The 17222-nt window shown below is 38.7% G+C and overlaps 2 protein-coding genes across 3 annotated transcripts in view; one reads left to right on the top strand and one right to left on the bottom strand.

The window, feature by feature from the left end:
• Window positions 1–1210: 1210 nt before the first annotated feature.
• LOC121307363 (nuclear factor of activated T-cells, cytoplasmic 4-like) overlaps window positions 1211–17222 on the top strand; it is a 46453-nt gene continuing 30441 nt past the window's right edge. The window contains exons 1-2 of the mRNA XM_041239564.1: window positions 1211–1368; window positions 1615–1725. Of these exons, the coding sequence (XP_041095498.1) occupies window positions 1617–1725 (109 nt within the window). The 5' untranslated portion in view covers window positions 1211–1368; window positions 1615–1616. The remainder of the gene's footprint in view (window positions 1369–1614; window positions 1726–17222) is intronic.
• LOC121307387 (leukotriene B4 receptor 1-like) lies at window positions 4074–14905 on the bottom strand. Of its 2 annotated transcripts, XM_041239592.1 has the most exons (4): window positions 14863–14905; window positions 8166–8386; window positions 5385–6154; window positions 4074–4998 (listed from the first exon to the last, which is right to left on the bottom strand). In XM_041239592.1, exons 3-4 carry the CDS (start codon window positions 6126–6128, stop codon window positions 4684–4686), a joined length of 1059 nt encoding a protein of 352 aa, XP_041095526.1. In that variant the 5' UTR covers window positions 6129–6154; window positions 8166–8386; window positions 14863–14905; the 3' UTR covers window positions 4074–4683. The 2 variants fall into 2 exon arrangements, with proteins under 2 accessions (XP_041095526.1, XP_041095527.1); XM_041239593.1 differs by lacking the exon at window positions 8166–8386 and having other exon boundaries at window positions 14863–14899.

Below are 17222 nucleotides of genomic sequence, written 5' to 3'. Positions count from 1 at the left end.
TCCTGTTCAGTTTGAAACTACAAGTTGTCTGCAAATGGACAAGAAATGTTTATTCAAACAAATCAAAAACGACTATCGTTGCTTGTCACATGTTGGAGCATATAATTACCCCCAAGGTAAAGCTGTACTGAACCTTTAAGGTGTTATTTATAGGATTAGTTTAACATGATCTGTCTGCTTCTTATGGGCCTAAAAGGGCCTTCAAACAAGCAATTAACTGTCTAATTGGAATTGGTTACTTGAGGGAGTGGGCTGAGCTGCAATGAATTCTGGGAAGTGCAGTTTTCTTGAAATTAATCTGTTTTTATTGAGTTCAGTAAGTAAACAAGGTTAGGGCTGGGCCAAATCAAAGTTAGCACTTAGCGAACAAGGACACGAGAAATTCCATGCGAAATCTCTTGGAACCAAAAAAAAGCTTTTATTGCCCTTCCAAAAGCAGCCATCACTTGTTGACTACAAGTGGGTTGAGAAGGGGGAGGGGTTTGCTATCGCCCGACCAAATCCATTCAATTCCAGCTAGAAATCTCATCGCAAAAACCAGTACAAGTGTCTAGACGCTCCACTGACCTCATATATCGAACACTTGCAGATAACACTGAACAGTTTAAAATTAATAATTTACAGTATCAAATATGATTATATTTATTATGCCTATTGTCATAATATATGTTGTGTTTGTTGCACTCTTAAACAAAACACCCACAAGACCGTTTTGTTCTTTACTATTTTTTTGTACCAGCTCCAGTTAAATGCAATATCTATCACTTCTTTAATATGTACAAGCAATAAACTCTTTTCTACTCATGGATAGCTTTGCATGGATAAATCCACAGACCGAGGTGGATGGGCGCTACAGTGAGGCCCTGTAGGGTTGTAAAGAGGACATTCGGGCTCCTTAAAATGTGTTTCCGTTTCAAGTGGAGACCTTCAATACAAGCCCTCAAAGTGTGCTCGCATCATCATTGCACATTGTGTGCTCGCATCATCATTGCACGTTGTGTGCTCGCATCATCATTGCACATTGTGTGCTCGCATCATCATTGCACGTTGTGTGCTCGCATCATCATTGCACGTTGTGTGCTCGCATCATCATTGCACGTTGTGTGCTCGCATCATCATTGCATGTTGTGTGCTCGCATCATCATTGCATGTTGTGTGCTCACACCATCATTGCACGTTGTGTGCTTTACAACATTGCATTATCCTGTGATGTAATGCTGCATCAAGAGGCCAACATTCCCCAACAAACAGAACAGCCAGTTGCTTAGGAATGGCATGATCTCGGTGGTGAGGGAGCAGGAGGTGATGGGTCTGAGGTTGAAGGGCTGAAGAAAATGCCAGCAAATCATCCAGCAGCATTTTAGTTAGGTAGGTATGGAAATATGTTATGCACAAACTGTGCCAGAATAATTATTACATGATACTGTATATTCCCACATTTCAACATGTCCTAAGCCTTGCATTGCATTTTGAAATAGGCTATCAAAAATATTAGGTGTGTTGAAATATGATAAAACATTAAAAAAAAACGCTACAAATGTAAACCAAAAGAATATTTATTAAACTCCAATATTATTTTCTGCTTTAATTATTATTATTTTTTTTTTTTTGGAGGGATGCTCCTGTCTCTTCCAGGATGGGGGCCAGGTCGTTTTCCGGAGTTGGACGGCACTGTGGGCTCTTGTAGGTGTTCGTGGCTGCCTTTGTTGTTGATGGACTGCACCTGTACGTTTCTCCTTTTAAAAGTATTTTTACAGAAAAATTCCTGGCTTTTACAAAAGCTATTGTTCAGTGTTTACTGATTCCCACTCAAAATGTGCCCTCCTTAAGCATGTGAAAATACTGATTTAACCAAGGAGAATGTACAACATGATATTCAGCAGATACACATAAAAAATAGTTTTAGTCTAATGTGGGTCTGTCTGTTAAACAGATTGATGTCCAGATTAACTTCCCAGCTAAATGCTTTCTTTTCACCGAGCTTGTTTTGATTAACAAACATTGATAAATTCCTATGAAATAAAATTACAAAACGAAAGCATGCAGCCAAACGCTTACGTTTTATTCCACAGTTCTTGCAAAAATCAGGTTTGCAGACAAGTTCAAATACGACCGACATTCTTTCTCTGAATGCAAGTGTTTTGTGTCAACTTGTTGAGCGCCTTCGGGTAATTAGTCATGAAGAAACTGCATTCTGGAAAGTGTTTAAACAAGCAAGTTTTAAAAGTGTCTTCTTGTTTTTTCTTTATTATGTGCCGTAGATTTACTGTTAAATTAAAGTTTACCATATATAGCGCTGGGCAAAAAAAGTACATAGAACTTGTAGTACTCAACATTGACTCGGGAGCGTTCGAGAGAGAGAGAGAGAGAGAGAGAGAGAGAGAGAGAGAGAGAGAGAGAGAGAGAGATGTCTCTTTTAAAGACACACAGTATATCCAGGAGGGAGTGTGATCTGGATTCGCTGCGATGCTTTGAAGACGTTTTCCCCTCTAATAAATGTATTCCGCATTCATTTACGATACATTTCAATCTGTGTTCAACACAGAACACAGCAACATTAACACCTTGTGCTTCTTTTGAACTTTGCAGTGTGTTCTGCAACAATGTAATAGGAGTTTTACTACTGAAGGTACATGGAAAGATCTTCAATAGGATTTTGACCATTTGAAAGTTCTTGTTTACACCTGTAAGCCCTTTTTAAATACGTTAGTTTGATATTAACAGTTCTAGTGCACTGTTTCAGTCAGTTTTCATTTTCACATTTTTTAAAACTCATTTGCAAATGAGTCACACTGTGATGCATTCAAAGGTCTAATGTGTTGAGGGACTAGCTTTAAAGTAATGGTAGCTAACAAAATAATTCCAGAAATCCTAGTCACTGTCACTTCCATTAGCAACAGAGTACGCAAATCACAATTCTATGGCAGGTGAATCAGTCCCATGCTGTACACCCTATTGACAGTGCTATGGTAGATGAATCAGTCCCATGGTGTACACTTTATTGACAGTGCTGTACATTTTAACAGTAATGCTAATTTGAACTGCTGTACAAAAACTTGGTCTTACAACAAAAACAAAAAATATTCTTATTTGCTTTATTGATCACAAACAATATGGCTGTGAAACAAATAAAAAACAACTTTTTTTTTTAATTCCAACGTTGCAGAATGGAATATATTATATATATATATAGACCTATATATATACTATATATATATATATGTATTCCGGACGTAGCATGAATATACTATATATTTTTAAATATTAAGAAGAAACGGTATCAATACTGCACTAACGCGAATAAAAAAACGATAACACTGTATTGTATTCCTTATTGATCGCTTTGCTATAGAAATGTAAAGCATCACGACTCTCTCCAAACACAGAATATTGTATTTATCATATAGATTTACCTTACAAAATTTCAGTTGACTGATAGGTAAATATGAGGTTGGCGTTTATTCGATGGTGGCGTTTATCAGAACGGCATTGTAAATCACACAGAGAGGTCTGGTAAAGCACAGGGAAGCATTGTAAATCACACAGAGAGGTCTGGTAAAGCACAGGGAAGCATTGTAAAGCACAGAGAGGTCTGGTAAAGCACAGGGAAGCATTGTAAAGCACAGGGAGGTCTGGTAAAGCACAGGGAAGCATTGTAAAGCACAGAGAGGTATGGTAAAGCATAGGGAAGCATTGTAAAGCAGAGAGAGGTCTGGTAAAGCACAGGGAAGCATTGTAAAGCACAGAGAGGTCTGGTAAAGCACAGGGAAGCATTGTAAAGCACAGAGAGGTCTGGTAAAGCACAGGGAAGCATTGTAAAGCACAGAGAGGTCTGGTAAAGCACAGGGAAGCATTGTAAAGCACAGGGAGGTCTGGTAAAGCATAGGGAAGCATTGTAAAGCAGAGAGAGGTCTGGTAAAGCATAGGGAAGCATTGTAAAGCAGAGAGAGGTCTGGTAAAGCATAGGGAAGCATTGTAAAGCAGAGAGAGGTCTGGTAAAGCATAGGGAAGCATTGTAAAGCACAGAGAGGTTATATATTTAAAAACAAACCATGCTAAACTAACCCTTAAAGTTTTTTTTGTTTTTTGATTTTTTTTTTAATTATAAAAGCACAGTAAAGTGCAATAAAGCACTGTGATAGCATGGTAAAGCCATATGTTTTTGTGAGATGCAAATTTGGTATAACACATGTTTATTTTAATTATACTGTAGTATCAAACTGAACAGGATAGTGGGATACAGTCTGTCTTAAGCTTTAATGGAACTAAACTCTTTTCAGAATGTATTAAACAGACACCAAGAAGGAATTATATTGTAGTGTTAAACTGAACGCTACATAATAACTAATGTCTTTCTTTCTTAGTATAGTCCAGTATAGATCCATTGAAGATCCCTTTGTTCTGTAAGAGCTGTCCGATAACCAGAGGAAAAAAAAACCTAACAATTATAAAAGCTGACTAAATAACTAGACTAGACACAGCTCACGTTGCACTCTGCTTATTAAAGACAACAGTAACATGTTGCATTTTCATTGCATTTGATTCTAACAAAGACTACTGGTTGTCCTTGATTCTTTTCAAAGACATCTTTTTAAAACTCAAAAACCAACATAATAAAAGGTAATAAGGTCAATAAAGCCAGTTCGAGATCCCCAGGCCTGGTTCGTGTTTCTCTGCACTGGTTCACTCAACGATGGAGGTGTCCTTGCTTCTCTGAAGCTCCACAGAGTCCTGGTAGATGCGTTCCTTACTGCGCTGTTGGTTTTGGTCCTTGGCTTGACTTGCTTTCTTGTCGGCCGAGTCAGGGGCCGTGCCTTCGAAGAGCTTGGCCATGAAGTTGAGGCCAGCGGTCTTCATGTAGCCCTTCCCTGCAAAGGTGTAGAGCACCGGGTTCATGCAGCTGCTGATGAATGCCAGGGCTGAGGTCACAGCACGGCAGCTCTTCCACACGTGGTCCAGTCTACTCTGGAGATCCTTCGGAGAGAGGACTGCCACCACCTGAGAGAGAGAGTCAGAGAGAGAGAGAGAAAAGAATGTCCAATTATTTTGTCCACACCGGAGCAATTCCCCACACAGCTCTGAAGCTCAGAAGGTTCAGTGGGCATCGTCTGATCCCACGTCCTCTTCTACACCCAGGAACTCAAGAGTAGATGAGGAGAAACAGTACCTGCCAGTTTTGCCTTACAAGTAGGATCACCAGAGCCAATGCGACGCTCCCTTTAGAATCCCTGGCAAAGACAAGTGACTTTGCACAGCCAGGACACGAACCTGCGCTTCCCTGGCTGTATAACTCGCCTGGCACACCACGTGGCTGTGCCTTTACCAGGGGAAAAACTTGGGGGCCAAAACTTCTGTCTACTTGACTTTCTCACAGAAAGATGTACCTGAATGAGATTCACCACATGGTAGGGCAGCCACAGGACTCCAAACATCACGATGATCGCCAGGATCAGCTTCTCACTGCGGATGCGCCGCTGGAACTTGGAGCTCCGTAAACGGCGCAAGATGTAACCATAACTCCCCAGAATCACAGAGAACGGGACCACGAACCCGAAGAACGTCTCCAAGCCATACTGGAACACCTCGTGGCCCCTGCTCTGGTGGAAAGCCAAGCAGACAGTCCGGTTCTCCCCTGCTTTGCCTCCTCCTGGATCACTCCTGATTGTTCGATACACGACCGCAGGAACTGCAAACCCCAAAGTCATCATCCACAGTATGACCAAAACCTTGATCACTAAGCTTTTCTTCCGTAAAAAGGGCACTTTATGGGGCCAAGCCATTGCTGCCAAGCGATCAAGGCTCAGAAGCGTAATGACAAAGATGCTGGTGTACATGTTCATACAGCAGAGGTAGAACAACGTCTTGCACAAGACCAGCCCAAAAATCCAGTCTTGCAACGCCAAGTACACGATGAAGAACGGAGTCAGGAGCATCAGAGCCCCATCTGCCAGCGCGAGGTTAAGAATCAGGAGGGAGGTGACAGAGCGTTTCCGGATCCGGAATAATATGCTCCAGATTATAAAAAGATTCCCTGGAACTCCGATAAAGAAAACCAGGGTCAGGATTATGGTTCCGATGATTGTGGAAGCCTCGCTACTCACAATGCTTTCTGTCTCGTTATCTTCCATGCTGGAGGAGTTTTCACACAGGGAATCTGCAAAAAAAAAAAGTTTAGTTTGTTCAGCAGGTATCCGAAACTATGAGATGTGAAGCGTGTATTATAAAAGTTTGATCAAAATAGACCTATGACAGACATTCTTGGGGTTTTTTTTACCCTAAAAAGGGTGATTTATTCAATCTGTTACTGTTGTATTAGAAAGTAATTCCCTAGGTGATTTACCTGTGATCTGTGAAGCAAACAAATTCAAAACTGTCGGGAATATGCAAAAAGGAAAATAAGAATTCTTTGACAACATCAAAGGTAAAGTGATGCGTTTCTTGAAAACACTGCAGTGGGTTCTGGAACCCTGTCAATTTAAACTCAATGAATGACATCTCTCTATGCAGAAAGCTTGTTGTCAGTGAAGGTATTACTTTGCGTGTGAACCAGACTCATTTTCCAATTAGAGCTGCTACAGCTACCGACGGGAGAGATGAAGAGTAAAATCCATCTCATGATTTTTTTTTTTTTTTTTTTTTTTTTTTTTACATTATGTTTAATATTAACATAAGCAAAAACAACTTTGAAACTGTCCTGACTGTGGTTTCGTTGAAGCTTTCCGAGAAACAATTGTTTTGTTAATCAACAATACATCTGCCCTTCTTTTCAAAACCCAAAACAATGACTACGTATCTTTTTAGTTAAAAGTTGCATAGTTTTCCACCAATAGTGTCTCAAAAATGGTTTACAATATGTCAAATGTATTGTACAACAGTTTATATATATATATATATATATATATATATATATATATATATATATATATATATTATATATATATATATATATATATATATGTTTCCCCATGTAAACAAATATTACAAACTGTTTGTATATTTAAAACGTGTTGTACTTTTTAAAGCTTTTTTCTAGCTTTCCACTTTCATAAAAGCCCCTTTGGCGTGGTTTGGCAGCTGTGAAAGACTCACACACGCAAAAGGAAATCTAAATATGTGGTTTTAGACTAAAGTGGAAGCACAACAAAGACTAGCTTGAAGGCCAGAGAACACACAAATCAACAGAAATGAGCCAAAACAGAACAGGGTGCTTCCACATCATTTTATATATTGCAATTTTTTTTATTATAGTTTTTGGAAATTCGTTAAATTTGCAAAAAGAAAAAGATAATTATATGTAACACAGTATTAAAATAATATTAAAAAAATCTCAGAATCAAGACTATGAAGGCTTTACTTGAACCCACTGTAGTTTCAGCTAACAGTTTTTCTTGAGGGTGAAATGGTTATGTGTGGTGAAGAAATAACTGATATATCAATAATTCGGCCGGATGCAGGCAGATTACAATCTTACAGTTTGATTGTCGTAGTTTGCATGTTGTAAACACTGTTTCCCAAGTCACTTCCTGGTTTAGTCTACTGAATACAAGACCCTTAAATAACTTTATACAAACAATTAGAAGGCAAACACTAACACGAGACTGCAAAGCAAGCTTAATGCTAACAGGAGAGTTTGATAAATTGACTTATTCATCTTTTAACAGGAAGCATTTTTCATTTATTATTATTTTATTAATTGTAATACAGATATTATTAGATATAAAAAACTGTCGACAGCATCTGAATTTAGTCATTAAAAACCACATTGTGTGAAAATACAAAGGAAGTGTTACAGTGTTATACAGTGTGGTCCCGCCAGCATTGCCCTGTGTACAGCACAGCACAGCGAGGCTCTGCCCAGCACACAGCAGGCAATGCCAGCACACTAGATTACAACTTTATAGAGACACCATGTTGGGTAACTGCTGGAGTTCTGTACAGGGTTTTATATCAGTGTTATACAGTGTGGTCCCGCCAGCATTGCTCTGTGTACAGTACAACAGAATGATGCAGTACAAGGAAGTCCTTTTGAAGTGTGTAAATATTAAGCTATTTACACAGCACGTCTGTAATCACTAAACATGTCACTATAACCTATATACTTTCTGACTAATGCACTTTCATCACTGGAATAGACAATGAATCACCCAAAACGACACACTACTTACACTGAAGCAGCTAATAACAATGGATCACAATTATGTCGTTTTGCAGTTTTGACTCTGGTTATATACTACAGCAATGAGGAGAAGAACTTGTGACAGCCTGGAGACACAGCTGGCAGGAGGAAATAGACCCCATTGGGGCTGGCAGGGGTTAGCCACGGTAGCCTGCAGGATCCAGCTGTTTTCAAATAGAACAGGATGCTGGAGACACCTGCCCAAGGCTTCTAAGAAATTAAAGAGAAAAATACCCTTAGAGTCTGCGAGAGCGGGGGAAGAAGATGACAGCGTGGTTAACGAATTAGGAACGGAAACAGGTATGAGAACAGACAGCATTTTGCAAAAGTAATCTATTATAAAGGTATCATAAAAGATAAGCTTGCAACACTGCGCAAAACTGAGCGCCTACGGAAATGCTGCAAAATAAAGGAGTGTGCCAGAGCTAACTTTTCTAAAGACCCATTGAAGTTTGCAAAGAAGTTATTCACCAGGGAGAAAAATAGCACACTAAAAGCAACTAAGGCTGAGCTGGAAAGATATCTCGAGGAAACGCACACACATTCAAAAAGGCAGGAGCTTATGTCAATTCCTTCAGACATCCCTCCTATGAATCCACCAGAATACCAAATGGAGGACTGTGCACCTAAGTGAATAGAAGTAGAGCAAGCTGTGAAAAAAGGCCTAATGGAGTTCCATACAGAGTGTACAAGAGTGCTTCTGGAGTTCTGCGAATCCTGGGGAAATTGATGAAAGAGGCATGGGAAAAACAGGTTGTTCCAAGAGCATGGCACCGAGCTGGTGGGGTCTTTATACACAAAGAAAAATATTCTACAAGCATCGGTGGGTTTCTCCCTATTTCCCTGTTAAACGTGGAAGGCAAGATTTTCTTCAGCATTGTTGCTCTGAGATTGTAAGCTTACCTATTGAAGAACTGCTTCATTGACAATTCAGTTCAAAAAGGTTTCCCAGGATGCTGAAGTGGAACAGCGAGGATGGGGAGTCCGAGTTTACCCAGTGGAGGTGGGTTGTCAAGGATTTGTGACACACTCCACAACCCGGTTTCTCAGAGACATCGGATTCAGTGGTCAAGAGTTGCGTCGCACATTGAAGAACGTATCTGAAGCAGCAGACAGGAGCAGCAACTGGCTCTGGTTGAGTCGAAAAGGTTCTGTTTGGGGGCCTCAAGCACAGTAGAAATAAAAAAAAGTACCCTACTCAGCTCAGTCCAGACGGTTGTCATGCTGATGTGCTAGGGAAGCTGCACAGCGATCGATCCCTGGAGCCAGCATCGCAGCCGTTGTGTGTGCTGATGCGCTCGGGTGGCAAAATAGGCTGATCCCTGGAGCCAGAATTACACTCCAGCCATCAACACCAGGCAGAAGGATATTTACATCATCAGATGGATCACATTAGTTTACAGTAAAAGAAGCCATGTCTTAGATGGTGCTTATCTTGGCGAGAGCTGAGTCCAATTATAAGCATCAAGTTTTAACTTCTACTCTCATGTAATGGAAATCATTTAGCAGTTTACCATGGTTTGCCATATTTTTTAATATGCTTTGCTATACTTCCCAGGGCTTTACAGTGCTTACCAATACATTACTGTGCATTAACTATGCTTTAATGCACTTAGCTATGCAAAACATTTATAATGGAGGAAATGCATTAGCTTTGCTTATTGTCCGTATTGCAGTGTAAACATATTGCCAACGTTTTCAAAATTTGCAATCATAAGTCAACTGAGCAATACACTTCTCAACATTCACTCAGGAGCGTTCGCCACCAGAGAATTCCTCTTCCAAGGATCGCAGTGTATCCAGATCCAAAAAAAAAATACAGTTAAACTGTAAGGCTGTAGTTAATGCATACGCTATAAGTTAGCAGGAAATGATATAATCAGCAATAATCAGTTTGGGGAGATTGCCGCCCCCTAGACGCACCTGCTACTTGTTTTTGCAGCTCAACAGACCACCACGTGGGAGAAATTCTCAAACTTTTTACTTTTATGACAAATTCTTATAATATTTTTTTTCAATTCGGCTGCACAGTGTGAACACTGTGAGGCCTACAGGTTCAAGGAGGTATATTAAAATTAGGTGCTAATTATGCACAGGCCTTAAAACAATGAAAACAAAATTTCTGCCTTTTGGGGGAGAGTAAGAAGTGAAAGTTGCTTAGAATTAACACATTTTGCTTCACAAAGTCAAACAAAACCTGCAGAACAATGTTAAGTTGACATATTGAATTACATACTGCTTTTTGTAGTTTTCCATACACTTAACAAAAACTGAAAAATTGAAAAAGTCACATTTTGAAATACTACTGTACTGCTATTATGGCTTCCGGTAGACTTTTGCAATATCATTTTGTAGTTTCTCTGATTACATTAAGTTAAATACAATTGTTAAATTATGTTCATATATTTACTTATAATTATGTCAACCCTAAAATTCTAGGTGATGCAAAGCTGTTGGGCAGAGCTGTGATAGCAAACTCATTAAGAATATTGAAAAACTGTTCTCTGTAGAGATCTTTATTTAAATGTTACAAGCTGCAGCATTGTGAGAAAAGGCAGAGATAAAGTATTCATCTTTCCCCAGGCTGTGAGTTTTGACACTGATAAGGCTTTCTGAGCATTTGCCTCAAATGGTTATCAGTGAAGCAACGCTACCCTTTAAAATACATTCCTTTCCTCTTAAGAGAATATTATCACTCAAACCCTTTAAAGCGGTGCTGACCATCTTTATTATCTATTCTATTACCCCTTATTAGCTTTATTAACATTATCCCTGGGCCCACTTTCATTGAACACTAACCAATCCATCTTTAAATTAGCTGTATGAACATTATCACTGCTCCTCTTAATAGGAATATAACAAAACCCTTCCATAAAACCAACCCAGTTTGTACTTCCACGAGCTACACAGGTCTCAGATGTGCAGTTTTTAAAGGGATACAAAGATTACAAGAACCGCATTACAGTTGTTGTTTCCTATGTCTGTATCACAGCATTATAGTTTTAAACATACAGTCGTGTGCAAATGTATTAGAGCACCCTGTTGCATCTGAATTTTTGTTATGCATATGAAACCACTGGAACTGAAAATCTTGGGAAATTGCCAAAATAGGCAAAGTAGTGATTATCTAACTTGCCCGGCGACTTTAATTGGCCACACTTGCAATGTGTTTAAAATAGTAAGAGAAAATGAACACATACACATGGTAAAATGCAGGAGACTTTTTAGAAGTTGTTGAAGATGCCTAATTAAAGCACACAGTGGTCTAACATTTTCACACACAAGTGCTTATTGTTTCTCTATCCCTGAGTGGAAATTGATATTCTCACACCCTGAGGTTTTCATGCCGGTAGGTATATAAAGGATATAAAATGACAAATCTTGAGGTGTTCTAACACATTTGCACACAACTCTATCACCTTCTAAGGATTGCAGTGTACCCAGATCATGCTCTAACCTGCATTACACCTCTCACTTCATCTGCAAATATCTTAAAGACGTCTTACAAAGACTTGCTGCCTTCTGATGAGTAACATCCTGTTCTGAAATTGTGAAATCCAGTAAAAAAAATGTATATATATATATAAAACTGGCTTTCACTATGATGCATAACGATCAATATGCAAACAATTGTCATTTTGATTGAACAACGCACTCTGATTCCTGCCTTTCAGCTCTGGGAGCTTGTGTTCAGATCTAGTGTGTTAGGTGGCTCAGAGAGACAGTGGGCACTAGCATTGTAGCCCTGACCAGTGCACTTCTTCTACTGTCTTTTTAAAGAACTATAGCTCCCATCACCCCTCACTGTTACTGCTAGTGTAGAAGCATGCTGGGAGCTGTAGTTTTTCATTTTTATACTACTTGCACAGATCATTTTAATAACACTTTATTTACACAAGTTAGTTCTGATAACCAGAACTGAGTCACTAGAATCCATTCTGCCCATCCCATTGCTTTATCTGGGTTTCTCTAGAATGGGTGAAGTCTATACATGTATCTTACATATGGATGTGATCAAATGCTTGGTGAATGAATGAATTGAATCTATGCCAGTTCTGTTTATAACTGCACGCAGCTTTTGAAAGAAGGATTACTTATCTGCACTGAAGAAATAGTAGGTCCTCAATCCTAAGGGAACGCAACATCATTTTCCAGTTTCCCACAAACTGAATAATAAAATACAAAAACTACGAGAAAGAACTAACATAACCAACAATTTTCTAAAAAACTAAATGTTTGCAGGTTATCATATAATTTTGGTCATAGGAAGTGAAAACTCACACATCCATATCCATGTGCATATATCCATGTGCATATATAAATATTTATTTTTACACACACACACACACATACACACACACACAGGTAGATAGATAGATAGATAGATAGATAGATAGATAGATAGATAGATAGATAGATAGATTGATTGATTGATAGATAGATAGATAGATAGATAGATAGATAGATAGATAGATAGATAGATAGATAGATAGATAAGAACATAAGAACATAAGAAAGTTTACAAACGAGAGGAGGCCATTCGGCCCATCTTGCTCGTTTGGTTGTTAGTAGCTTATTGATCCCAAAATCTCATCAAGCAGCTTCTTGAAGGATCCCAGGGTGTCAGCTTCAACAACATTACTGGGGAGTTGATTCCAGACCCTCACAATTCTCTGTGTAAAAAAGTGTCTCCTATTTTCTGTATTTTCTGAATGCCCCTTTTTCTAAACTCCATTTGTGACCCCTGGTCCTTGTTTCTTTTTTCAGGCTGAAAAAGTCCCTTGCGTCGACACTGTCAATACCTTTTAGAATTTTGAATGCTTGAATTAGGTCGCCACGTAGTCTTCTTTGTTCAAGACTGAACAGATTCAATTCTTTTAGCCTGTCTGCATATGACATGCCTTTTAAGCCCGGAATAATTCTGGTCGCTCTTCTTTGCACTCTTTCTAGAGCAGCAATATCTTTTTTATAGCGAGGTGACCAGAACTGAACACAATATTCAAGATGAGGTCTTACAAGTGCATTGTACAGTTTTAACATTACTTCCCTTGATTTAAATTCAACACTTTTCACAATGTATCCGAGCATCTTGTTAGCCTTTTTTATAGCTTCCCCACATTGCCTAGATGAAGACATTTCTGAGTCAACAAAAACTCCTAGGTCTTTTTCATAGATTCCTTCTCCAATGTAGTTACCTGGTTCAGTTTTGTTTCCCTTTTTGTGGATCGGTATTACGTTTGCAATTTTCCAGTCTGTCGGTACCACCCCTGTGTCAAGAGACTGCTGCATGATCTTGGTTAGCGGTTTGTAAATTACTTCTTTCATTTCTTTGAGTACTACTGGGAGGATCTCGTCCGGCCCAGGGGATTTGTTTATTTTAAGAGCTCCTAGTCCCTTTAACACTTCTGCCTCAGTTATGCTAAAGTTATTTAAAACTGGATAGGAACTGGATGACATGTGGGGCATGTTGTCAGTATCTTCCTTTGTAAAAACTTGTGAAAAGTAATCATTTAACATATTTGCTATTTTTTTTTCTTCCTCTACGATTTTGCCATTTGTATCTCTTAAACATTTAATCTCCTCTTTGAATGTTCTCTTGCTGTTATAATATTGGAAAAACATTTTGGAATTGGTTTTAGCTCCCTTAGCAATGTTCATTTCTATTTCTCTCTTGGCCTTTCTAACTTCCTTTTTGACTTGCGTTTGCAGTTCCGTGTACTCTTTCTGCGTACTTTCTTTTTGGTCCTTTTTTAATGCTCTGTAAAGTGCCTTTTTTCGCTGAATATTTTTTTTAATTGATCTATTAAACCATTTTGGCAATTTAGTTTTACATTTAGATTTGTCTACTTTAGGGATGTAATTGTTTTGCGCCTCTAGTACTACATTTTTGAAGAACAACCATCCTTCTTCTGTGGGTGTTTTCTCTATTTTACTCCAATCTACTTCTGTTAGTCTCTGTTTCATGCCTTCATAGTTTGCTTTTCTAAAATTGTAAACCTTAACTTTAGTCTTTACTTTTGGGGATTTAAAAAACACTTCAAATGAGACCATGTTATGGTCTGAGTTTGCCAGTGGTTCTCTGACCTCTGTTTTAGTTATTCTATCTTCGTTATTTGAAAAGACTAAATCAAGGCATGCCTCCCCTCTAGTGGGTGCCTTCACAAATTGTGTTAGGAAGCAGTCATTTGTCATTTCCACCATTTCTATTTCATCCTTCGCGCTACCCACCGGGTTTTCCCATTTTATTTGGGGGAAGTTGAAATCCCCCATTAGTATGGCTTCTCCTTTGCTACACACATTTCTAATGTCATTGTATAACAGATTATTGTGCTCACCGTCTGAATCTGGCGGTCTATAGCATGCTCCTATTATTATGCCTTTTGAATTTTTGTCTGTTATTCTGACCCATATTGATTCGGTTTTATTTTCTTTGTCCAGGTTTAACACCTGGGCTTCAAGACTGTTTCTTATGTATAGCGCTACCCCTCCTACTCTTCTGTCCTGCCTGTCTTTCCTATACAGTGTATACCCACAAATATTATATTCGTCCCCATCACTCTCAGATAACCACGTTTCTGTAACACCTATCACATCATAGTTACCTGTTAGTGCAGTAGCTTCAAGTTCTAGAATTTTGTTTCTGATACTTCTAGCATTTAGATAAATACATTTAATGGTTGTCTTACCTGAGTTGTTGTTCTTGTTTTGATGCGGTCTCCCTTCTGTTTTTTTGTTGATTTCTCCCCCCTTCCTTTCTAGTTTAAATGCTTCCGAACCTGCTCGAGGATCTTTTCTCCGAGTAGACTAGTTCCCTTGTTATTTAAATGCAGTCCATCCCGTCTATACAGATAGATAGATATCAACCATAGTTGCTAAAGAAAATCATTTTTTAAACCAATGAAAACAACTCAAAACATAATTATTGACAACCAAACATCGGTTCTCAAAGAATGATCTGGTACTGTACTTATAGAAGAAAACATAACAGCAACCTACATAAATATATAAATCCAAAACTTACCTGAATACTTTATTCAAGCTGTTTTTCTTTATTTTCAAACAGAAATCTTATCCATTATGCTGCTGTTCCATGACTGGACTCAGATATCCCAAAGCAGGCATCGCAGGCATTTCATTCTGAAGTTGCCTGTCTGTTTTTAAAGTTCAAGCTTCCACAAGCCCCCCCCGAGTTTGTTTTACTGCAAATGACACGCGTTGTCGTCAGTCTGAGCATGAAGTTCGATTACTTGTGTTCACATAGCAGCCAAGTTAAGGCACGTTACGATAATTTAGGCCCCACCTTTGGCAGCCGAGTTGGAATTTCATTAATCCCAGAAAAGGAATTCGGATGACGAGCTGGTTTAGAAGTTTAACCCTGTGTGAAGTTCGATGCATTGTACTTACAGCTTCGTATATATATATATATATATATATATATATATATATATATATATATATATATATATATACGAAGCTGTAAGTACAACGCAGTAAAACAAACAATATATGATTAGATGTTGAACTTCATGCTAATTTGAACTCGGCTCTCGCCAAGATAAGCACCAACTAAGACGTAGCTTTGCAGTAAACTAATGTGATCCATCTGCATCTCTATCCATCTGCACTGTTTTCCATCTGATGATGTAGATATCCTTCTGCCTGGTGTTGAAGTGCAATGCGGGCTCCGGGGATCAGCTCATTTTGCCTCCCCAGCTTATGAAAAGGGTTTTTGTTTTGGTTTGTTTGTTTTTTTGTTTTTTTTGAATGTACACAAACAGTTTAAAAGATTCGATTTTTCAGGATGTTTAGGGCAAAAGCCCTTCTTCGTCTGTTTAAAAAGAACAATGTATTCCTTCTTAGTGTCTGTGTTATTGTATCACATTCTTTCGGTGTTTAGTTTCATTAACAGAGACCTGTGTCCCACAGTCCTGTTCAGTTTCACACTACAATATAACCATTGGTTAAACTGAGATTTTAAAACGCTTGTGGTCCGTGTAAGGTAATGTTGAAAGGGGCGGGTTGAGTTAATTCGGTCTGCGTTCTATCTCGGCCGTCTTGCCACCTGCAGTTAATTGTATTATTATTATTATTATTATTATTATTATTATTATTATTATTATTATTATTATTATTATTATTATTATTTTACGGTTTAAAGCAATATGTATTCGAATGGACGTGTGCTATTAATTCTGTAGGCTACAGTGTGGTCATTTAAATGACTTGCCTTATTTGAAAGAACTCCTTTGCTATATTGTATTGTATTAGGATAACAGTGTTCATTTATTATTATTATTATTATTATTATGAATTAGCAGCCTTTTTTATCCAGAAGTGGCTTATCATTAAAGTCATTTATTTTCTTAAACTGCTGCTGCATATTCAAATAAAACAGGACCTCGCTTATTTTGCGTCTCATCCTAAGAACGAAGCATAAGGAGATTGAGTGACTTGCTTAGGGTCAGTGGCTGAGATTGAACCAGTAACCTCCTGGTAATAAGACCCTTTATTTAATCACGTGAACAGGGCCGGATTAACCTATAAGCAAATTGTGCTACAGTGCAGGGCCAGCAGAACTGGGACCCGTTTGTTTGGGATATTTTACAAAACCTGTATGCGGGCGGACGGGCTCCCACACATGGGAAGAGAGGCGCACAGAAGCGTGCTTTTGGTTAATTGTGTTCTTTATGACGGCTATGCATTATTTTTTTCGATTGCAGCATACCTGGTCTCCGAGTCTCTCACGCAAGCAGCTTCCTGCTGGTATGTACAATACGAAATGCTTCATGCCCTCTACCTCCTGGGAGAGATCCATCCCTAGTCTTTCTACGTCAGAGGCATCAATCTGCAGGATGCGATGTATGACTCAGGCTCAGTTTACAGATTCATTTATTTCAGTTCAGTTAAAATCCTGTCCCGTCTCAGATGTGCACAGTATGCCTCTTTACATTTTAGAAATGTTCCTTTTTCATTTGGGGGTTGGAATCTTAGAATAAAAAGGCTGGTTAAGGTAAACGTGTACAATGAGGTTCAGATCCATAGTGTT

The sequence above is a fragment of the Polyodon spathula genome, chromosome 55 (genome assembly GCF_017654505.1).
Source record: "Polyodon spathula isolate WHYD16114869_AA chromosome 55, ASM1765450v1, whole genome shotgun sequence".
Lineage (NCBI taxonomy): Eukaryota > Metazoa > Chordata > Actinopteri > Acipenseriformes > Polyodontidae > Polyodon > Polyodon spathula.
This window is presented reverse-complemented; position numbering and strand designations above follow the sequence as displayed.

Coding starts and splice junctions, on each gene's coding strand:
- LOC121307387 (XM_041239592.1), bottom strand. CDS start 6,128: ATGGAAGATAACGAGACAGAAAGCATTGTGAGTAGCGAGGCTTCCACA. Junction 4,999..5,384: donor ATGTGGTGAATCTCATTCAG/GTACATCTTTCT, acceptor TCTCTCTCTCAG/GTGGTGGCAGTCCTCTCTCC.